The sequence below is a fragment of the Trachymyrmex septentrionalis genome, unplaced genomic scaffold (assembly GCF_001594115.1).
Source record: "Trachymyrmex septentrionalis isolate Tsep2-gDNA-1 unplaced genomic scaffold, Tsep1.0 scaffold72, whole genome shotgun sequence".
Lineage (NCBI taxonomy): Eukaryota > Metazoa > Arthropoda > Insecta > Hymenoptera > Formicidae > Trachymyrmex > Trachymyrmex septentrionalis.
The window spans coordinates 1121872-1146423 of NW_017305905.1; the positions used below are offsets into that span (position 1 = coordinate 1121872).

At 32.2% G+C, this 24552-nt stretch overlaps 3 protein-coding genes across 5 annotated transcripts in view; 2 read left to right on the forward strand and 1 right to left on the reverse strand.

The window, feature by feature from the left end:
• Window positions 1-7811: 7811 nt before the first annotated feature.
• On the reverse strand, window positions 7812-14861 carry LOC108753822 (multidrug resistance-associated protein 7). Its single transcript, XM_018495741.1, has 17 exons — window positions 14802-14861; window positions 14159-14297; window positions 13307-14068; window positions 12891-13148; window positions 12484-12760; window positions 12192-12415; window positions 11808-12045; window positions 11466-11734; window positions 11155-11382; window positions 10866-11077; window positions 9920-10778; window positions 9619-9845; window positions 9017-9523; window positions 8747-8938; window positions 8442-8685; window positions 8229-8368; window positions 7812-8105 (listed from the first exon to the last, which is right to left on the reverse strand). The coding sequence occupies exons 2-17, from the start codon at window positions 14294-14296 to the stop codon at window positions 7988-7990; spliced, it is 4893 nt and encodes a 1630-aa protein (XP_018351243.1). The 5' UTR covers window position 14297; window positions 14802-14861; the 3' UTR covers window positions 7812-7987.
• Window positions 14862-15222: 361 nt separating this feature from the next.
• LOC108753823 (vacuolar protein sorting-associated protein 35) lies at window positions 15223-22343 on the forward strand. 3 transcript variants are annotated; one of them, XM_018495744.1, is made up of 13 exons: window positions 15223-16186; window positions 16707-16872; window positions 18245-18443; window positions 18543-18666; window positions 18735-18930; window positions 18995-19189; window positions 19273-19356; window positions 19443-19679; window positions 19894-20042; window positions 20150-20636; window positions 20993-21412; window positions 21499-21642; window positions 21717-22343. In XM_018495744.1, the coding sequence occupies exons 1-13, from the start codon at window positions 15237-15239 to the stop codon at window positions 21894-21896; spliced, it is 3531 nt and encodes a 1176-aa protein (XP_018351246.1). In that variant the 5' UTR covers window positions 15223-15236; the 3' UTR covers window positions 21897-22343. The 3 variants fall into 3 exon arrangements, with proteins under 3 accessions (XP_018351246.1, XP_018351244.1, XP_018351245.1); XM_018495742.1 differs by lacking the exons at window positions 15223-16186; window positions 16707-16872 and adding an exon at window positions 17528-17653 and having other exon boundaries at window positions 18224-18443; XM_018495743.1 differs by lacking the exons at window positions 15223-16186; window positions 16707-16872 and adding an exon at window positions 17528-17653.
• Window positions 22344-22956: 613 nt separating this feature from the next.
• The window catches only part of LOC108753801 (tRNA (cytosine(34)-C(5))-methyltransferase), a 3279-nt gene continuing 1683 nt past the window's right edge, over window positions 22957-24552 (forward strand). The window contains exons 1-5 of the mRNA XM_018495708.1: window positions 22957-23022; window positions 23206-23770; window positions 23841-24003; window positions 24079-24186; window positions 24268-24455. Coding sequence (XP_018351210.1) covers window positions 22957-23022; window positions 23206-23770; window positions 23841-24003; window positions 24079-24186; window positions 24268-24455 — 1090 coding nt within the window. The remainder of the gene's footprint in view (window positions 23023-23205; window positions 23771-23840; window positions 24004-24078; window positions 24187-24267; window positions 24456-24552) is intronic.

Here is a 24552-nt window from a genome sequence, read left to right on the forward strand (position 1 = left end):
TATATATATAAAACTAAACGCAAAGATAACTGCTTTTCACTATGGATCCACGATAGAGTAAGCCAATTACTATCCGCACCGCATTTGGCATAGTATACGAATGGACTCCTGTGGAGTACGAGTTGCGTCTATTTCGTATCAGGTGAAAGCCAATTGTGCAGACCGGGCGAACCCAGTCGTATTCCTGGCAACACAGTGCGGCGCTAAATTATTATAATGCCCATCGGACAAAGCGCAGTGTCTCGCTTGAAATTCTATGCTAATGAATTAGGGGATCGAATTCGATCGAACATGCGCTTTCGCATGAATGCGCCGTCTGGTATATCCATTCTGCTCAAGTTCTTAGATTACTTATACGCCGAACTGAAGCCAAGCTTAATCAAAACGTATAGCAGCGACTCGTCTCACGTAGTTTAATGAACTAAAAGAAATGGAAGTTATACAGAAATATTAACGATTGATTTTTATTCATTATTTTATTAATTATTGATACGTACGTGTGTATTTCCCTGTTTAACAATATAAAGCAAAAATCTGCTTCAGTATACATTGAGGTATAATTTAAAAATCTCATTGGCGGCAAACACAATGAATTGTTCACACAGTTGCACATGCTGACCGCCTGGAATTAATTGAAAAACGTCCGATAATCGTGTAACGCCTATTAATAATCTGATTAAAACTTCATAGCTTCGTTGAAATCGCGCACGGATTAATGTCTACAAAAGTATCGGTGAGATGTACATTATGCGCGATGTACATTATACGTTCGCAAGTATTATGCGTTTAATTATTTCTAGCATTGTAACGTTTGCGGTCCGATGTAATCGAAACTGAATATTTCCCGTAATATTATGGGATAATCATCGGTTCCGCCCACCGAGCAGAAATATTAAACGCAATTAAACGCTTCCCTTTGGTAAACGCGCGTCGTATGCGAGAATGCAAAATTCGCCTAGTGCGCCGTGGATCACGCGGGACGTGGAAATGCGATCAAATCTTTCTGTGTCTCGACTAAGCTTTCGTAAGACAAGAAATAAATTCGCTTACTACGATATCGAATCTCAACGAGATAAAGTAAAATTTATATTCGACATCTTTTTCTATTGAAAGTTATGTATATCTTTAATCTCCTATCACAAATACCTATAATATTTTTAATCTTTAAACGATTTACTCGACCATAATGAAACAATATTCAGATATTGAATTGAGTTGAGATTTGATTCGCGGATATGTGCAAAAACTTGATATCATCCCTAGACGAGATCCGAAATGAGACAGCTATCTTAGCTCGCAGCTCGACTCGTCAATTATAATAAGGCACGTAATGAATGGACGCCTTCACGATCCGCAATTGAAAAAAAGACGAGGAGAGGGAAAAGCTGATTTCCTTCAGCGCATCGACCAATGAGCGTTAAACACGCTCTGCTTAACGCAAGACGGAATAATGAGCGTACGGGATACAAGTACAAGTAGAAGGGTCGTCACTTACGTATCTCGCTGCGACAAATCGTATAATATGACTCACATTATACGAGCGACGTAGATCCATACGCGGAGAGAGCTCTCTACGCGAAACTTTACTTGGAGTTGTTCGTAACACGCGTATCCTTAATCTTCAGACTGAGTGGTAGATATGAAATTCTGTCTTTTGAAATCTTGTTTTTTGAAAAGGCACAATGTTTATAACAATGAATATATACAATAAAAAGGTCATAAAAATCCGTTGCCAATCAAACTTAATTAGCAATAGAAAATAAATAAACAGCTTCTTATTATACTTTTTATGTTTTTATTATTGCTTTAGGTTATTATTTTACATTGGCATCTCGAATATTTATATTATTTATAAAGTACTTATAGCTGCTTATAAGATAAAATAAGATTATTGTATTAACAAAAAAAAGAGATATTTAAAAAATGTATTTGGATGTTTTAATTATTGCTTTTGCATGGTTCGAAAAGCACAGGTTTCCGAAAAGTAAATGATTTATAAATTTAACAATCTATAAAATGTGATTTCTAGCTTCTTAAATCATGATTTTGGAATAAAAGCAAGATCTGCGGATTTATACAACAGCAATCTGGATGTCCGATTATTAAGCCTTTATACTTCGGTGTCGTGCTTTAATCACTCAGTTGTACGTTTTATATTTTAATATCCGACGAATGAAAAAATCGTGGCGACAAGAAGAAGGCGAAACTAACGTCAGGACACACAATTGGCATTTTGCGAGAATTGCGAGAGAAAAAATGAACGCGCCAGATGTCGGTATCTCGTGTATTGCGTAATTTAATGTTGCAACGCGAATGCAAAGTCCATGCACATAACGCTCGGATATGTCGATGTACCCCCGACGTTCGTGGTTGCTCGCGTGTATATGCGTGCCTACGCGTGCGCACGCAACTTTCCATCGTGTACTAATCATGGTAAAAGCAGCTGGCAGCGCGTTATATCTGTCATCCAGCGTGTCTTGTCTTATAATGGAAATATGAAAGGTGTCACATCCATGCCTTAAGAGATATCTCCTTCTCTATCTCTGTTGTTGTTTCTTCCTTTATTTTTAAAAAATACTGCGGAATATTATTCTATCGCAGTGAGTGTAAAATAGTCTGTTGACGCAGTAGCACATCTTAAGAAATTAATAGTACTTTAATGGGATAATTGAAGTGTTTGTTCAAAACACATAGTTTTGAAAAGAAACTAAGAAAAATTTTTAAATTTGATAAAAAAATTTCATACGAGAATTTTATCTATTTCTTGTAATATATTATACTATTTAAATTAAGGAGATTTTTGGCTGTACAACAATATCAGCTCAAAGTATCAGTAAAAAAAAAGCCGATTTTAGCCAAAAAGTTTTGGTCGCAAATCTGCCCTAAAACCAATCATGATATACATTATATCATGAAATTGCAAAAAACAAAACAACAAATAACTTATAATGACTGCGCAATGGCCATATTTTGCAGCAGTTTAACAGTTTTAGATAAATAACTTTTTAACGCGCGCCCACGTAACGAAGTAAGGAATTTAAATGAACTTTTGCCTTTTACACAAAATTTTTATGAAGTTTTATTAGTACATGTAAAAAATTTGATTTAATTCGTAATGTTACTTTCTCATTAAATTTGCAAATAAGGACTATAAATTGCAATTTTACGTAAGAATTAAGGCAAACAGAAGAATTAAATAATTTTTTAATCAATAAGAGAATAGTGCTGAAATTTTACACAGATATTCGTAACAAACGTAATAGATTATAGAACAATCTATGACATTTTTATATTTTTGATAATGCTTTAAGATGTAACACATACATTTTTAATATAATACATTTTTAAAAATATGAAATACATGAATTTAAAAATATAGCAATAAATAATCTTCATCAATGATGGAAAGTAATTGATTGGATTATATTTAACCCGCTTAACTTTAGACCGCAAGTGTCAAGAAGAATTATTGGATTGATTAAGACAAAAAGGAAAAAAAACATTGCTATTGTGTGTAATTACCGGCACTAAAAGATCGCTTCGAGATCGATTACACGCGTCGCACGTTTCAGCCATGTGCCGCGTCGCACGCAATCATAGCTTTTTAGATCTGCATCCCACCATTCCTATCCACCTGCGACCATCAGTAGGGCAAATTGTGATTTATGCGAACAGCGTGCGACCGTCTGACGAAAGAGAATTGTGAGCGTAATGAGTTATGGACGCTCGTTCCTAATTTAGATATATGGTCGTGTAATCATCCTTTTGCTTGACGCCCGTGTGTCACCACGATATCATTTATTCCTTTTTTATGCAGGATTATCCTCTATTATCGCGTACAATCGCGTTTCAATCTTAACTAAAGTGAGTCCTGAGTTACGACGTAATAACCCGAAAATGAATAAATTATTAAGTATATATATATATATAGTGAGGATATGTGTTTTCTAACATAAATCAAAGGCAGATCGACAATTATGTTTACTTTATAAATGATTAAGATTTATTTGTCAGATTTATAAATAAAACGTGAATTACATAATCTATAGTATTAATATTATAGAAAATTAAAAAATACAAAATATATAATTTTAAAGAATATAATACAAAATATAGTTGGACATTTTAAGTAAATCTCAATAAACAGAGTTATTAAATAACACTTAAATCTGATCATAAAATAAAATAATGGGAAAAGAATTACGGGGTAAGAATTACTACCTTTATTTTTACTATTACATCTTATAATAACAATTTGATAAAGATTTTGTAATTTTTTATGACTATAATATAACTAATTAAATGCTGAGGTTGCGCTAAAGTAGTTGGGTAAGATAGGTAAATTACTTTTTACTTTGAAAAGTAATTTATATTGTCACCATTATGCATTATTTAATTGCTGAAAAAAGTAATTTGTAATGCATCAACAAATTACTTTTTCCGTTAAGAAATAAAAGTAACTAATCATAAATAAAAAGTTACTTTCTTTTTAGTAATGAGTGACTTTTTCAATCCGTTACACGTAAAGTTTGACTTTTCCAACTCTGACATCAATATTATATTATCGACCGTTATAAAAAATTTTGCTATTATCAAATTCTTATAATAATAACAAAGTAGAGATTAAAATGTAACGATCATTACAAGTAACTTCGCGTATTTCATCATTCTCTGAAAATAAATATTTTGGCGCGATCCCGTGCATAAATTTACACATGGTCGCGTTCCTCAGTTTTAATTGAGCAGCGGTTCGTTGCAACAATGTCCGTGTCACGATAAATTGCGGTAATAAATGGTAATTATGTTACTGCATACTGCGGTATCACCCTATCGATTTGCGCTTGCCTATGATTTAATATCTGCGATCATTTTACTATGAAATTGCACTCGAATCGAATAATAACGCCTGATAGCTATCAAAGAAACGAACATCCCCCTCCCCCCCCCTCTCTCTCTCTCTCGCTCTCTCTCGCTCTCGCTTTTTGTGTTCTAGCAGATTTCTAGGGCTGCATGTTCGTTGAACCCTCAATATAGGTGCACTTTTGGAGTAGTCAGCCAGTCAGTCCCCCCTAGTATAGTGGCTACACTTCAGGGCCTCAAGTATCTGCCGAGAGGCATGTAAGAGCGAAAGACCTGCATATCACGTTCGTGATACAACAAACCACGGTCGCGTCCAAGATGAGATTTCAAATATTTCACGAAGCTATGATGTAATCTAATGAACTAGCCTTTTGAGGGCACACGTTCGCTCAAATATTATATCTTGCCCACAAAGCTTGCTAAATAATTACGCTATTCTCTTTGCGTATAATTCTCAGCAAACAATTAAAATACGTCGTGACACTTCGTTATGCAAAGAATCTAAATTTTTTTAGACAATACAGATATATATATATGAATTGATAATTTTATGATTAAATTACGCTTAATACGAAAAGGGGAATTTAATAATGAAATATGTATTATATATTAGAAACATGAGAAATTAAAAAAAACGATAAGGATAGGGAGAAATTCAATTTTACTATGTGAATTACTGATACTTTTCACCATGAACTATAGAATGTCCTGTTGTAAAAGTATTTCTGCCGTGAATACTTTCATGTAATATACATACAGTTCAAAGAAGAAGAAAATCTAATGGTTCTGTCATGCCGTATTATCTTTTTTTTTTTTCCTTTTTAATTGTCATCAGTCGCAAAGTGCCATTGAGACACATGAGCTTTCATCGCAAAGTACAGACAATTTTGATTGAAAAGCGAAGCTTATCATAGAATTATATTATGCACCGATAATTTCGCAACGGATGGCTTATAAAATGCAGCGATAATCGAAATGTTTTTCCACGACTGTTTTCATTTTAATTAAAATAAATACGCGAGTAGAAAGAATAAAAAAATATAAAAAAGCGTTGACGTTTTCTAAACGGCTACAACACAATAGCTATGTGGCTACTAACCACACCTACAAGAATTTACGAGCGACAATTGTAAGAGTGCATTTTAACATTTTTCTCATAATAGTTTTAAATTATACTGACTTTTTTTAAAAATAATTGTATTTGCAATGAAAAGATCCGATAGAAGTTAAACCGTTTAATTGTGTTTTAATGATTATACATATACAAAGTTTTTAATTTTATATTTAGCAATAAACATCTCGCTTGATTCGTAGTTCTTAGCCATTTTTATTTTAATTTGAAAAATTTTGAGCCTGAATGTTATCTAATTTAAAAAAATTAGCGTTTTTATACACACACACACACACACACACACACACACACACACAAATTTCATATTCGAAATAACTTTGTTTCACGATGCGGGATGTCAAAGTTGAAACTTTAAAAAGCTTGATCAAGATAAGTGGTTTTCGAAATTTTTGGGAAAAACGAATTTTTTTTCAACTTCGACTAACCAAGTTTTGAATACGTAGTGATAATACGAAGTTTTCGTCTTAAATTTGTGTCAGGAATCATCCCTGAAAATCTTTTAGAGTTTTTAGTATCCACTCTGTACTTACCTATCTACATATACAACTTGTATTATATGTATGTAAATTGTAGACAATAGAACAATTATTGGAATGTCGTATCTCCAATATTAACAAACTAAAATGACCAACTAAAATCAATTTTAAATAGCTGTTAAATATGCAACGTAAAATTATATCGTATATATTTTCCAAATACTACCTCACATAATTCCTTTTAATTTTATTATATATAAAAGTTGAAACTCTGAAAACATGATTTTCCCAATATCGAACTTCCAGAGTTCGTTCATTCTTTCGAGGAAATCATACTATAGTATATCTATTGGGAATAGTTCTCAACCACGGCAGCAAGCAGAGTTTGCTTTATTCGACGAGTTCCTTGCATCGCAGAAAGCGGAAGACCGACTGATCGTGTAAAATAAACGACGTCATTAGCGCTATGAATCACGCTTGTTTCCCGACCAAAACAGCTCATACTTTTCCCGCATTCTCGTAATTCAGCCGGCACGTGAATGCGTGAAACGCCTCGTTTTCATCGACATAGCAGAGTGTATAATCCTGCTAAATGTCAGGCAATTAAAAAACGGGGAGCAAATTAGCCGGCGCTATAGCTCATTAGTTTTCGCTGCCTTGTAACGATGAAAGCCGAAACGTCGAATGGTTGAATGCCGGATATCGTCGGGATACATTCCGCTTCTCGAGCTCACGCAAATAGAGACATACACACATGCACATACATACATAGACACAAACGTAACTCGCAAGACGTACACACGTGCGCGCACTACGAAGCTTTAATTAACTCCGCGAAACACTATTGTAAAACGTTTGCCTTTAACAGCGAGAATTTCTAATTACGATATAAATCGCACCGGCAGCACGTTCCTCAGATAAACTTGCTCTCGGAGCAGAACTCGCAGTAATATGCAAAGCAGTGTAGGTAATTCAAATACATATTTTCACACACGCACGCACGCGCGCACGCACACAATGATGTAGCAGCTACATAGATATACCCCTGAAAAATCGATATTTTGAAATAAAAAGTTTAATCAAATCGGTGAAGATTATCCTCTCAACCTATAAATAGTATAAGCTATAGGAGATTAATCAAAACGTTCGATTTTTTATTTACTCTGGATATTTATTTGTATATAAAATATTGATGATGAGTAATCTTATTATTTTCATATAAATGATAATTAAATCTCAGATTTATGTATAATTATATATATATAATGTTTAAAATCATAATATTAATATATATATATCATAACATTAAATATGTATGTCATAAATAAAAATATTCACTTTCGAAGACATTATTCTCTTAGATTATTCTTTAAAAAAAATGTAATCCTGCCATATTCATACAAAAATAATTCTTCTCTCTGGGAATAATCTATCGTGCGCACAATACACATATTATATAATCCCATGTATAATACTAGATGCACTCATTATACACAATCAAATTGCCTCATACGCTTAATCATTCTTGATCTGAAAACTCTTGATTAGCCAGTTGATAAAAGTAGGAGTCGGTATTCTGAATCAATAAATTTGGCTCATCGAATTCCAGAACTTCACCATCCCCCATCACTAAAACCCTGAATGGAAAAGAGAAATAAGTTTTTAGACAAAAGCTAGCGATAATTAAATTTAAAAAATGATTTTCTGTATCTGCAAATTATTAAATAATAGCAAATACTTAAATATGAAAATTACAATACCTATCACAATGCATAATCGTTCTTATTCTATGAGCAATGGTAATAACCGTAGCACTTTGGAAGGAAGATTTTATCGTCGATTGAATAAATTTGTCCGTCTCCTGATCTACATTCGCGGTGGCTTCGTCAATGCAGACAATCTACAGACGATCAAGATTGTTGTTAATATGCAAATGTTAATTTTTTTTGAACGATATTATGAATAAGAAATACCTTAGCGTTATGTAACACAGCCCTGACTAAGCAAAATAACTGTCTCTGACCAGCACTGAGATTATTGCCACCTTCATCCAAGATTGCGCCCAATCCACCTAATCGATGAACTAAAGAATGCACTTTACACTTTTCGAGAGTTTTGTATATATGCATGTCGGTGTACTGATCCAACGGATCCACGTTCTCTCGTATGGTACCCGAGAAAAGAAATGGGTTTTGAGGTATAATAGCTAAACGGGATCTAGAATAATATTTTAAATAATTATTAACAGCGGTAATTCTTTGTAAGTTTGAAGTATTACCTTAACGCTTTCAATGATAACGTTTGAATATTCACGTTATCAATTAATATACTTCCAGAATTGATTTCTGTTAGTCTGAATAACGAAGCTAACAATGAACTCTTTCCAGCACCAGTTCGACCAACAACGCCTATTTTCTCTGCTGGTCGCGTAACAAATGTTACTTCCTTCAAAGATGGCACCAAATGATCTCTGCAAATATATAATAAATAATGTTTTCCAAATATCATAAACATATATTACTCTGAACCGAAAGTTCAAAGCTATTACCTATATTTTAAAACAACTTCTCGAAACTCTACAACACCCTGACTAGGCCATGCGTAAGGTGGATTAGTACCCATTGTATTCTCAGTCGGCACGTTATCTAAATACTGTTTGATTCGTTCCACCGCAATCATTTCTCTTTCTGTTTCAGTAAAAGAGTTTACTACCCCAGATAACAATCCAGTTACAGATAACGCATACGTAATCGCTAAACCGATCAAACCAGGATCAGCTATATTATATTGATGTTGTAAAACTGCCATGACGCTGACTCCGGCCAAAAGAGCAACACCGATCAATTGTAATCTCAGTGCAAGCCACTGACCGGCAGCTATAGAGGCAAATTGCGTTTTCTGACTAGCTTCTAGTAGTAATTCGTTTTCTTGTTTGAAGCGAGGTACAGTACGAAAGGCTCTAATACTCGTCAAGCCGTTCAAAGTTTCATTGAAATGGGCGTACAAGGGAGACAATGTGATACTGGATAATCGTTTTACTTCTCTCGACGTTAACCTGGAAAATAATTTGGAAATAAAATTTTAATAAATACCAATTATTATATTTTATTTTTTTATATTATTATATTTTGAACAAATTTACAATATTACCTGTAATGATTTTGTATCCAATGATAGATGGGTATAAGAGGTGCTAATATCAGGAAAATCCATGGTAGTCCATAAGCTGTAACTATAATAGTAGCAACCAAACCAAATAGATGTGCCAACAAGATGTTAGTAATAAAAGGTAAAGTGTCATCGGTTGTATATGTATCGGAAGAAAATCTATTTATGATCCTTCCAACCGGTTGAATATCGAAAAATATTGTTCTTGCCTGAAACAATATTTTTATAATAAATTCTTAGTTAAAGTAATAATTATTCTTATATCTCTAGTTCACATATTTACCCGCATAATTATCTTTAAAAGTTGCTTATGCATCGTTACAGCTGCATGTATTCCACCATACGCAAAGATGAAAGCTCTAATTAAAGTAAAAATAGAATTTAATGTAGCTAGCAAGCTATAAACTGTTAAGTAATATTTTGTATCGTGAAAACCGTAATTATCGTAATAAAGTTGTAATTTTCCAAGTCTGGACGTATCCGTTGAATTAATTGCTGTGGCATTAGCGTGCGTCACCCAGTATGACAGCCATAAATCCGTAATGTTTTTCGAGCTTTGCATCAGAATCATAGATAAAAATATCGAAATCGCCAAGTATCGTCCTATGGCTTTGACGTAACATGTATACACCGAGAAATGTACTGTCCCTTTTTCAATCGCTTCCTTGTCAAGTAATGGATCTATCTCGTCTTTTTCCAATAGATTAAATTCATTTGGTTGTGCCTTTATAGAAATTATGTCCATGTCGGATTCGATGGAATCTGACAACAAAAGATAGTCTTCCAAATCAGGTAATATGTCACTCGGTTTTCCTTGATTAATAATTTTTCCTTTCGACATTTCGATAACTAAATCTGCATGAACCAAGTATTGAGTCTGATGCGTGCACAATATTCTGGTTTTATTTCGTAACAAACCCAGAATTACATGCTGAAAAACATGTCTGGCAATTCTGACATCCAGTGTCGCTAATATATCGTCTAACAAATAAATATCTTTATCCGCATATATAGCACGAGCCAGAGAAATTCTTGTTTTTTGACCGCCACTTAAAGTGTTTCCGGCTTCACCAACAGCTGTAAAGTCTTTGTTAGGCAGTAAATTCAAATCGGATGTAAGCGCGCAGGCATTTAAAATGTTCCTGTTGAAATAAAATATCAAATTGTAATGTACATGATATATATAAATTTATCATTGGAATTAATTTTAAGCGACAATCGATACTTACTTGTATTTGTTATGATCATATGGTTTTCCAAACAGTATATTATCTCGGATTGTACCACGTTGTAGCCAAGGATTTTGTTTTACATATCCAAAACCTTTGTGATCGTCATTAACCGCTATTATCCCACTAGTTTTTGTAATTTCAGCCAAAATACCATCTAAGAGTAAAGTTTTTCCACTTCCAATCTTGCCCATAATACCAATCAATTGTCCCTATACAAAATATGTAAATGTAAAATATATATACATATATGTATATTTTGAAAAGTTCGAATAAAATTTATTCTTACCTTTTGTATAGATAAATTAATATTATATAAAGTGAAAACATCATCGTCTTCGAATGTAACGCTTTTTTTAATATCGGTGCTTGAAGATGGAGTCGCAATCTTTAGATTTGTATTAGTATCAATATCATTATTTCTTGAACGATTCACAGTAAATGTTACATTTTGCAGTAATAAATCAACGTCAGGAGTAATATCTGTATAATACAATGACGCGTCCATATCTGGGAGCTGAAATAATAAAGTAGAAACTAAGTATCTCCAAATGTAATAATACATTATTTTATGCTATATTATAGTCTTAATATACATACGTCCAGCATTCTTTGAATTCTCTTAAGAGATACCCATGCCTCTGTAAGACCATTTAGAACCCATGGAAACGCATTTAAAGGTCCTATTAACATGTTCAATAATGCCATACTGGTAAAAACCGTTTTAGCATCTAACTGATTTCCGAGCAATACATACGTTGTAAACGTTAATATTGCGATAATGACAGGTGTAGTTGCCCAAAAATAAACACAAAGTGCATCCAAATATTTTCTACCTCGTAAATATTTCACTTCATTTTCTCTTATCTCTACATAAAAAAAGAAATGTTTAAATGCAGACGTCAAAAAAGCAAGAAATTATTTATGTAAAAGCGTACTAACTGAAAATATTTCGTAAGAAGTGATCCTCCCATACATTAACTTTAATTGTAGTTATCCCGCGTAGAATTTCTCCCATCAACCTCACTCTTTGATCTTTAAATTCCATAAGTTTAGTACTAATTTTACCAATTTTATTTGCTATTATTTTATTAATTGGTATAAGTAGTATTGAAAACGCAACACCGGCTAAAAACGAAACTCCGATTTGCTTATGCAGAAGATACAGTGTCACGAATAACTGAAAATAAAAAAACATATTTTTAGTTTCTTTTTAAAAGACGGCAATAAAAAAAAATTCACTCGCAATATAAAACAATATATTCTTTCTTAATGTACTAAAAAAAAAAAAAAGAAAACGAATTCAGATTACCATCGTATAATTACCTGTAATGGTATACTCCAAAATGTATGAAAACTAGGACAGCTATTGACCAATCTGTCGCTATCGGTGCTCATAAAATTAATAATTTCGCCAAAATTAAAATTGTGATTTAAATCGATATTAGAAGAATGCAATGTTTTTCGATAGACTAAAGTGATAATTGTAGAACGAAACTTTAAGCCCACAACAGACACCCAAAATGTAAAGTGAGTATTACAAAAGGCACCTAAAACATTATTATTGTAATTCACATGGTAAATATTTAAGAAATTTCAAAAAAATTTAATTTTGTACCAATTATAGTACTCAATATTATAAGGATCGCATATAGATATCCATGCGAGATTGGTTCATTCTTATCTTCAATGAAACCTATTAATTTATTTAATAATATTGGTCCCATAAAAGAGCTGCAATCTGCAATAAACTTCAGTATTCCAACTGCATAAAATTCCCAGCCAAAACATTTATGCAGCAGGTAGAACAGTGTCACTTTCTTTGTAAGTATTTTTACATTCGAATGAAGTGGTACTTCTAAGTTATTTTCAATTCTGTTATTGATCATTTTTGACTGTAACATTTCACGATTATCAAGATTATTATAAAATGAAATTAATTTAAAAAATAATTTTCATATATGATGAAAATATTTCAAGAATTATATCATAAATAAACTGCGAAATATTATGCCTTCCTGTTACCATGTTATGTAAGCATTGATCAATTTTATGACTGATTGTAATGGTACCGATCTGATCGGGTAAATCAAACAAATCATCAGAATTATTTATTAGCCTCTTCACGCCTTTTTCCATTAACGGTGTTACCCAATGAAATAGAAGTTTAGAAATAACAGTTGCATCTTCCATAGCTATGCCAAGATAACTCGGATCGTGTTCCTCTGGAAATTGTACGTATGAAGAAGTGGGACTACTCAGTAGTGGAGTGCGTTCTCCTATCTACAAACACATTCACTGATCTGTGATATCTCGGCATGTTTACTAATTCAACAATTTTAGATATCATAAGCAATTAAATAAGTTTTGCAACTTGAGCATTTCTGGATAATCAGAAATGCAAATTGATGTAAACACTAGATAATTATATAATAACTTACTGTGACATTTCGCTGCAATGATGCTCTCATCCGTTCCAGCCTAGTAGGACCAGGTATCAATGTTATAACATATAATATTAAAAGAATAACTGTGGTGATACTGAATCCCAATGATAAATTTGGCAATACATCGTCTTTAGGCTTATTATTGATGTGGCTTCGTAATAATAGGACAGAAACAACAATCAAAAGACATATTAACGCTCGTATTAATACTGGTCCACGTGGGTTAAGATTTCGTCCACGTTTCAAGCTTAAAATAAAACAAAGATGCACAACCCATGCCAAACCTTCAGTTCCTGCTACAAAATAATCTATTGGTTTAGCAGAAGTAAATTTATCCGTAATATTCAACTCATAGTTATTGGTATATAATATAGTGGGGGGTGTAGTAGCATCCTTAACACCAATTTCTGATGAAAAAATTGATTCAACAAATCTAAGAGTATGATTTAATCCATCACGTATCTTGCTTACGATATCTGTTTCATTCTCTAATGATGAATTTATGTTCTTGTGAATGGAAATGTTCAATTCTTTTGGAACTGGCGTGCTATAGTCTTGCACTTGGATATGCCCCAAAGGTATGGTAGTATCAGTTAGAATAATGTATGCTCTTATAATAGGCAATATCACAAGACATATTGTAATTAAGATCCTTAGGTTTATAACATGACAAATATGATATTGTTGAGATGAAGATGTACTTCTTTTCCCACTGTAGTATGCAGAAATTATAGCTAAGAAAGCTAACACTGGTATCTGGAAATTAAGAAATAAATTTCATAAGTAAATAGCATTAATTTGTTGCTTTTCACATGTAATACGAAATTAAATTCTATTATACTTTACCTGAAGACAAAACTGTTGGAAACATATACTCAAGTCATCCGTTTCAGGATTCACTGGATTAATATCTCCACGATGTCCACATAACTCAGTCCAATTCCATTTCCATCTCTCTACATCATTCAACCAGTTATCTGCCATACTGTAATATTATAATTATAATTATAATCAACATATATAATAAAGAAAACTTTATCTTTAATAGACAAACAAGTATTGTTAAGTGTAATGTGAATTATATCAAAATGTATATATAAACATTTGATACTATTATACCATGTAATACTACTGTATCGCTATCGCTATAGACATATTTGTTAAAATACAAAGGAACATTTCGTTAAAATATATCAAAAGATATATTGAAAATGTATTAAATAGAGCAAAAAGTATATAGGAATAAAATATATGTTATTTTGCTTAAAGAATTTTTTATGCTCTTCATTCCATTGAATAACATAATATTTCATTAATTAATTAATATATATTAATTTATAGTATATTAAACTCCTTATATGCGAAACACTGAAAAGATACTATTGACTTGATTGATAATCAATTATAGGAACAGATAAAGGTTGACTTAATGCAACATGAGTAAACAATAAATTAGCGTAACAGGTTTAGAAAACGTATACACGTATACCTGTCGGTCAAGGAATTTCTATAAATATTGAAACACGCAACATCAATAAGCCCGTATTTATTGTTTCCTTCCCGCTTGTATTACATTTTGTCGCTGCGTTCTCACTATGGCGATCACTCGCAGGTTATGTTTCCCTTGATAATGACGCAGAGCGCAGACTATGGATGACGAATGTTCTAAGGAATTTTAAAACTTAATCGCACATACTGAAAATCACGTATTTATCTCGTTTATCACCGATAACAACAATAATACGCAACAAAACGTAATTCCGCAAGATGCAAATGCGAGAGACGAATAGAGATGTATTTTTCGTGTGTACTCTAGGTTAGTCTTATATCTATCACTACTAATTGCTGCAACAATATAATTACAAAGCACCGATTCGTCAGTGTCGCAATTAGTTCAATTTTCCACACTTGATTCGAATTTCTGATGAACAAAATTGAAGAACCAAGCACTCTACAGAAAAACATGACTTTAGGGGCTAAAGGAGATCCTCTGCTAGATGAGAATAAGAATAGTAACAATGAACAAAGCATGGACTGTTCTATATTAGACCTGGAAAAAAATGCCCTCAAGAAGGAGCTTCTGGATCATGTGGGTAACAGCAAAGCAACTTTTAAGAGCCAGCAAAAAGGAGAACCTGAGTTAACGTTTGAGGAGAAGCTTGCTATAGCTAAGAAGTTGTTGGAGAAGAGTCACTGCTTATTTTTATCTAAATTTGGACAATATATGAAGGTGGAACACTTGGAATATTTCAACAAAAGTCAGGATTATGAGACAATCTATCATGTGAACAGGTTACAGAGGTATTTCAATAACTCTACACGTCATATCGACATCAAAAACAGAAGATACGAAGCTTTGAAGACATTAATAGAAAAGGGAGACTACTTTAGCGAATGGGAAATGATGAAGAGAAATCCACTGTTGTATGAACACTTAGTAGGACAGTACTTGACAGATGAGGAGAAAAAGGCTAGAGACAGTATTGACACAAAGAGTGTAAATTATGTGGATATACTTATGGAAACCATAGAAAGAAATAAATTAGAAGATCGTTTAAAATCTCAACAAAAGGAAGAGGACGAAGTACGAGAGGAAAATGATTCAGATGAAGATGATGATAATGGTGATAATGATAATGATAATATCAGAAACAGCATTGTTGAAACAGCATCCAAGACAAATCTTGAGAAACAAACTTATCAGCAATGGGGTGAAGAGTTAAATGAAGTAAAAAAAAATAGAGATAAGGACCAGAAATTACAAAACAAAATACATAAAATATCAAGCCAAGAAATAAAGTTACTTAGACAAGAATTTGTTACAAATATGTATCAGAGTTTCCTGGATGGTAAAGATACAGATTTTGATTATAGGTATATGTTGTGCTAATCAATAAATATAATATAAAAAGTCTATTAAAGTTATGGATGTTTTTGTAAAATATTTTTTAATATAAAAACTTCATTAGTTCATCACATTAACATTGTTTTTGTAATAAATTTTCATAATTTATAAGTATAGTAAAAACACACACACACATACACACACAGAATAAAGTTTACAATGTTATGTTTTATAAATTAGATATGTATATAAATTCATCATCAGAATTTGATATGTATATAAATTTACATCGAAATATTCAAATATTTAAGTACTACTTTGGCTGAAAATATGATTTTTTTTACTTAATTAGATGTATTGTCATTGGTCTAATTTCGAATTATAATATTTATCTTGCATAGAATAGTTTTTGGAATAAGTAAAATTGAAAACACTTGTTCCATTCGTTATTTTATAATTTTTGATAACTAAAAATAATAAATATGACATTTTTTTAGATATTTAAATATAACAGTTGCATTAATATATGTTTTTATTACTTGTTTTCAGTACTGTAGATGACAATGAAGCTTATGATAACGTTGACTTGAGAAATCAAGATGAAGAAGAAAAGTATTTTGACTCGGAAGCTCCTGAAACTGTTCTTCCATGTAATGAGTGCAATGATCAAAATGAATCTGAAGATGAGTTGGATATATATATGAAATCGCTGAAGGTTAAATAATATTTTACACTTTACACAACTGCCCCGCTATTGTTGGCATTGATTCACAGAAAGGTTATTTATTCACTAGGAGCAGACTCCTACAAATCCACACTCGCTGGATAATCAGATGTAGCCCTGTGTACATTGGGTTACAATAAATATATTCGTACTTAATAAAAATCTGATTATATATTTATTATAACACTGCTTTTTTTCCTTTCTTACTCCATTTTCTTGTACAAGGTAATCCAAACCAGCTGGAAGAACCGGCATGTATTGTACATACGTACTGTTTATGAAAAACTGAATCGAAAAATTCTCTATTTTGCAATTTTTGCAATTTTTTTTTAATTACCTAATAAGCAGAATAATTGTGATACGGTAATAATACTTGTGAAAGCATTAAAAAACATTAATAAGCAGAATAGTTTATAAAGTAATAGTTTATATCACATTTTGCATTTGTTTCTCGTTTTAATTCTTAATCCGATATTTATTAAATTTTTCGTGTGTATCTAAATTTTGTTCTTATTTGCATTTAAATTTAAAAGTTTTTGTGTATATGTAAATATATAAAATAAGTAAGTGGCAACGATAAAAAAAATATTCAATGAGCCAGCGTAAGTGATTATTCTATGTATCTGATTCATAAGTGTGTGTTCAGACACTTAGGCTTCCATAGAATTCTAGCGGAGTCGGGCATATCTGATGTCTTGTCAAACCAGTCAAACAGAGGCCTCGGAGGCGTATGTTCGACGAATAATTGTATATTTCTTTTCATAATAAAATGGTAAGAATCATAGAATTTTGAGAGGCATGTTTCGCAATTTCGCTTGCAAGGATGAGTAGTCTCCTTCAAATTCGATTACGTAGTGCTAATCATTTTGCGAATAATAACCTAGCGTTTTATAGGTTATATTTGTCGGGAATATGTTTGTAAAGAATATTTCATCAAGATTTTCAATAATATAGACATAAATGCTTAATTTTTTTACTTTTGTACGAATCAATCAACGCTTATACACAAGTCATAGAGAAATGTGTGTGTCTTGTATATTATACTTTAATCTTATTGCATAGTAATTATAATTTGCAGTGTTTGTCCCCCGATTAAAATAATTATTTCTTAAGAAATCATCAAGTTTTAATGATTTAATAAACAGATTTCTATACTAGAATTAGTCGCAGAACAAATATATGTATCATGTGGCATTATGTTTAAAAAGTCGTTTTTAATTGTCAGTGCTTAATTTTATGGATAGATTGAGTCTCCTTTCGACAATGTATTTTCATTGCATCCGTAGTGCATGCTTGTGTTGGATGGCTTACCTAGCATGGTACTACCTGGTGTTCCTGGTAGGTATCTTTGTTTTTCTCGCAGCCAATGACACCTGCTATAACGGGAATGGAGGAACAGGAGAAATTGCTAGAAGATGCAATTGGAGTGGTAAAAGTCCAAGCTTTTCAGATGAAACACTGTCTGGACAAATCCAAACTAATGGATGCGCTAAAACATGCCTCTACCATGTTGGGAGAACTTAGGACTTCCCTTCTAAGTCCAAAAAGCTATTATGAATTATGTATCCTTAATAATTATTTAATAATACAGCTTGAACTGTAATATAAGTAGTTGATTTTGACATTTAATTGTAAATATTCCTTATAACAATTATGATTAGATATGGCAATCACAGATGAATTACGACACTTGGAACTTTACTTGTTGGATGAATTTCAAAAAGGAAGAAAAGTTACCGATCTCTATGAATTGGTACAATATGTTGGCAATATTGTACCCAGACTGTATGTATTTGCTTTGTGATTGCATTGTTGTTTTCTTACTGAAAAAGGTGATGTTCTAATTAATATAGGTATTTACTTATCACTGTTGGCCTGGTTTATATCAAGACAACGCCTGGTTTGAAAAGAGATCTTCTGAGAGACCTTGTAGAAATGTGTAGAGGCGTGCAACATCCACTGCGTGGTTTATTCTTAAGGAATTATTTGTTACAATGCACAAGGAATATCTTGCCAGATGTCACCGAGGGTGATGATGAAGATGGAACTGTATGTATTTTGTAAACAAAATTTTCTTCATGTACACTGCTTACTTCTGCAATTTTATTTTCAGGTTCGTGACAGCATAGATTTTGTTCTGATGAATTTTGCAGAAATGAATAAATTGTGGGTACGTATGCAACATCAAGGTCATAGTAGGGACAGAGAAAGAAGAGAGAGGGAAAGGGAAGAGCTTCGGATTCTAGTTGGAACAAATCTTGTACGACTTAGTCAATTGGAATCTGTAACATTGGATAAATACAAAAAGGTACACTTTCATCTCTTTATTTTTAACCATAATTTATTTATTTTTTAACTATGAAATATTTTTTACTACAAATCCATTTTCAGCTTGTATTACCGGGAATCTTGGAGCAAGTCGTTAGTTGTAGAGATGCAATAGCACAGGAATATCTTATGGAGTGTATAATTCAAGTAAATCTTTATATGTGTCGTAAATATTTTATTTTAAAAATAACAATGATTCAAAAAATTAATGTCTTTTACATATTTGTATCTAGGTCTTTCCTGATGAATTCCATTTACAAACGTTAAATGCATTTCTGAAGTCGTGTGCAGAATTGCAAAATGGAGTAAATGTTAAAAATATAATTATATCATTAATTGATCGACTTGCAGCCTTCAGTCAACGATCCGATGGTGTAGGAGGACCGGGAAGTCCAAATCAAGTGCCAGGAATTCCACAAGACGTCAAACTGTTTGACGTATTTAGTGATCAAATTGCAACTATCATACAGGTATCAATTAAATGGAATAGATTTCATTGTTGATTTTATTAGAATGACTATTCGATGATTATTAGATACTGCACACTGTTTGATATATCATGATTTGAAAATCAGAAAATTCCTTACTATTTAGTTTAAGTCTGAGAATAGTCGCAAAACATTATGTTATACTTTATAATTAAAAAAGACTAATTTACATTATTATATAAAAAATCTTTTGTAGACAAGACAAGATATGCCTCCTGAAGATATTGTGTCCCTCCAAGTGGCTCTTATAAACTTAGCACATAAATGCTATCCCGATCGTGTGGATTATGTAGATAAAGTTTTGTTTACAACAGTTCAAATATTTCAGAAACAAAACGTCGATAAGTGAGTGTAATTTGTTACGCATGTTAAATAGTATTTTGTATCATATAAATGTATATATGCGTACGTGCGTTTATTGTATGTTTATAATTTCTATTTTTCTTTTTTAGATTGGAGTACAATAGTGCTGTTTCAAGAGAACTAGTTAGATTAATGAAAATTCCCGTAGACAATTATAAAAATATATTAACAGTGCTTAAGCTTGAACACTATGCGCCTCTTTTGGATTATTTCGATTATGAAGGCAGAAAATCACTAGCTATATATATAATAACGAATATTTTGGAGAATGAAACGTTGATTCCAATGCAAGAGCAAGTAGACGCAGTGCTCTTCATGGTATCTTCCTTGGTGCAAGATCAATCAGATCAACCTAATATAGAAGAAGATCCTGAAGATTTTGCCGAAGAACAGGGATTGCTCGGAAGATTAATACATCATTTTAGATCGGAAACACCAGATCAGCAATATATGATACTAAGCGCTGCAAGGAAACATTTCAGTGCTGGCGGTAACAAAAGAATAAAATTCACTCTACCTCCCATAGTTTTCCAAAGTTATCAATTAGCATTTACATACAAAGCACTGAAAGATCAGGTTTGTACCTCTTAATGCTCTTAAGAGCATTCTACAATGCGTCGCAATCTCGTCTCTAATAGCAATGCTTCGTGACAGCCAATCAGAAGCGTCAATAGTAAATATTGATGTTTCTGATTGGCTGTCGAGGAATATTCCGATGCATTGTAGAACGATCTTTATGTCTGCTTCTATCAACAAAGATTAATTTCAATCTGTTTAATTTATATTCTTTTTTTTTTTTAATTCTAATCTGAAAACTAAAAAAAAATAAACAGTAATGTAAACCAAAATTAAAAATTTACTTTAATAGAACCGGACATTAGTGAAATAAGAATATTGAATACCAATATAAATTGATGTTCCCTTTTTTTTAGGATGACATGTGGCAAAAAAAGTGTCAAAAAATTTTTCAGTTCTGTCACACGACTATCACAGCATTGATGAAGGCTGAATTAGCCGAACTACCCTTAAGACTATTTCTACAAGGTGCAATAGCGATCGGTGAAATTCGTTTTGATAATTTCGAAATGGTTGCTTATGAATTCATGAGCCAAGCATTTTCGATATATGAAGATGAAATAAGTGATTCGAAAGCTCAGCTCGCAGCTATTACCTTGATCATTGCTACATTCGAGCAAATGAGTTGTTTTGGCGAAGAAAACGCAGAGCCTGTACGCAATCAGTGCGCTTTATATGCTAGCAAATTATTGAGAAAGCCTGATCAGTGTAGAGGAGTCGCTACTTGTTCACATATATTTTGGTCTGGAAAATCTTTGGCTACAGGCGGAAAAGAGGTACATACAAATCTAACTTTGATCTATTGAAATAAACATAGAAATAAAGTACACTATATGAGAAGTATAATAAAATTTTCATATAGATGCAAGAAGGCGGCAAAGTGTTGGACTGCTTAAAAAAAGGTATTAGGATAGCAAGTCAGTGCATGGACACTTCTGTGCAAGTACAACTGTACGTGGAGCTGCTGAATCATTACATTTACTTCTACGAAAAAGGAAACACAGCTGTAAGATATCTACAAACATAAAATAGTTTATTATAGTTTTATTTTAAGTTATTCTGAAATTAAATTTTTTTTAGGTAACGGTGCAAATATTAAATCAAGTGATTGCTAAAATTAGAGAGGAACTTCCCAATCTGGAAGCGAGCGAAGAAACCGATCAAATACAGAAACATTTAGCAAATACGTTAGAACATTTAAGAAATAGGATGGAATCGCCAGATTCCGATGGACTTTCTTACCAAGGTCTCATCCTTTAACAATGCGGAATCGGCATTGTAATTTTGTACATAAAGTATTTCTATAATATAGACAATATATTGCAGTTCGATTGCACCAACAACAGTTAAGGGAATCTTAAAGACGATTAGTCGTAGTGTAAGTGTAAGTCTATAAACTATATTTCGCAAGATTGCACAGCTTTTATATGAAGCAAACATCACGACAGCTCTGTAGCGCCATATTGGACTAAGAAATGGTAAAGATCTCAATTTCGAAACTTTGTCGTTCTCAGCATAAATTCCACATCACAGATGCATATTAATGCGAATACTTTAATCTTTGATAAGAATTTTCCGAATTTGAAGAAGAGGAAAAAAATCATTGTTATACAAAAATGATATAATTTAATCGGTAATGCAAACTTTAGGATCTCCTTAACATTGATTCCGATTAACTTAATTTTCATTCTATATCTTTACAGCAAACAGGAGTATTAATTACAAATAAAAAAATGAATAACTTAATTCGGGATCAGTTTATTGTAATTGTTGTTGCAACTCGTAGATCAATAGTTATGAGATTATTTCTTAATTGAATAAATGTTTAAATTATATAAATTGCCTACATGAGATGTTTTGTCAACGATGTCTTGAACATACATATTGGAATTAATAGAATTGTATGTATACTTGTTTTAATAAAGATTTATTATACATAATACATATTACCATATATTACCAACAAAAATTAGAGAGAAAGCATTACCTAAGGTATCTGACTAACTAAAATGTTGTTCAGGATTATCATCTGGATAACATTTGTCAAAATTAAGATCATTGGAAGTTGCATCTCTTATTTTCATTTTTATGTAAAAGTGAATTTTCGGACAAAGGCGCCTTATATGTTAGCGACGACCCTGCATGTGTACGTAGTGCACTGAGTGCGCACTGTGCACATCAGTGACATTAGCACTATCAGCAGTCAGCAACAGCACGTGTCTGTGTATACTGTGTATACGGTGTGAGTTGATCGTATTATGCGCGATTATTAATGATTATTAGTGTTTAATTGATCAAAAACATATATTTTAACGAAGCAATGGGTAAAGGTCGAAAACATAGGCCAAAAAAGAACTTCGCTGAAAAACGCCGTGAGAAGCAGAAGGTATAGTTATTCATTAATATTGAAAATAAAATGTATATAGGTTATATGTTTTAATATAACATTTTAACATGAGTTTGTATACATTTGTGGTTTTTTAAAACATGTTTTATTTATTTTATCTAATTTAATATAATGATGATAGTGAATTTGAAAAGCGTGTTGATATGTAATTGATAATTGTAGAAAAATGAATGGAATAGTACTTCTCAGTCAGGAAGCTATGCAGATATTATTCGGGAAAACAAAGATTTTGAGAATTATTACAAGACGCAAGGAATAGTACCAGAAGATAAATGGGATGCATTTATCAGCACTATAAGGACTAATCTGCCAGTTGCTTTTCGTATTACTGGTTCAAAAGCTGAAGCTAAAGCCTTATTGGAAATAATCAAAAGTGATTTTTTCAAAGAGATTTTGAATGCAGATTTGGATGGTGATAAAGAAGATGTTAATAGTCGAGCAAAAACTATATTACATAGTTTACCCTTTTATCCAGAGGAATTAGCTTGGCAACTGCAATTAACTAGAAAAGACATCCGACGATCTGAGGCATACTTTAGGTTGCATAATTTCCTTATTGCTGAAACTAACAATGGCAGTATCAGCAGGCAGGAAGTAGTTAGTATGGTTCCTCCTTTGGTCCTAGATGTTAAATCTTCGCATAAAGTTCTTGATATGTGTGCAGCGCCAGGATCGAAAACAGCACAACTTATAGAAATGATACATGCAGATGAGGAAAATCCTCCAGGTAACTAATACTAATTTGCACGATAAAAAATGAGAATAATGTAAACATTAATATTTAAATTTTGCTCTAGAGGGTTTTGTAATAGCTAATGATGTTGACAACAATCGATGTTATATGCTGGTTCATCAAGCTAAGAGGCTAAATAGCCCAAACATTCTTATTACAAACCATGATTCGTCAATTATGCCAAATTTTATGATTACAAAACCAGATGGTACAAAAGATACATTAAAGTAAGAATTCAAACTTTATAACATTTAAACAATTATCTACGTATTGAGCATTCTTATAGCTTTTTTTTTATACAGATTTGATAGGATACTTGCGGATGTTCCATGTAGTGGTGATGGTACCATGCGAAAAAATCCAGATATATGGTGTAAATGGAGTCCAGCTAATGGCAGTAATCTCCATGGGTATAAATTATCATAATCTATCGAAAAATTATTTTTTTTTTTGTAAATAATAACATAGAAAATATTTCGACTATTTTATAGAATTCAGTACAGGATAGCAAAACGTGGCTTAGAATTGTTAGCAGTTGGGGGGAGGATGGTTTATTCCACGTGTTCACTAAATCCTATTGAAAATGAAGCGGTACTTCATAGGCTTCTTCGTGAGACTGAAGATTCAGTACAGTTAATTGACTGTAGAGATTTAGTGCCAGGATTAATATGCGATCCTGGTTAGTTAATAGATAATTTTATTTAGATAATAAATATAAAATATGTATAAAAATATATTTACAAAAATATTTGTGAGTTTTTAAATATCTTTTATAT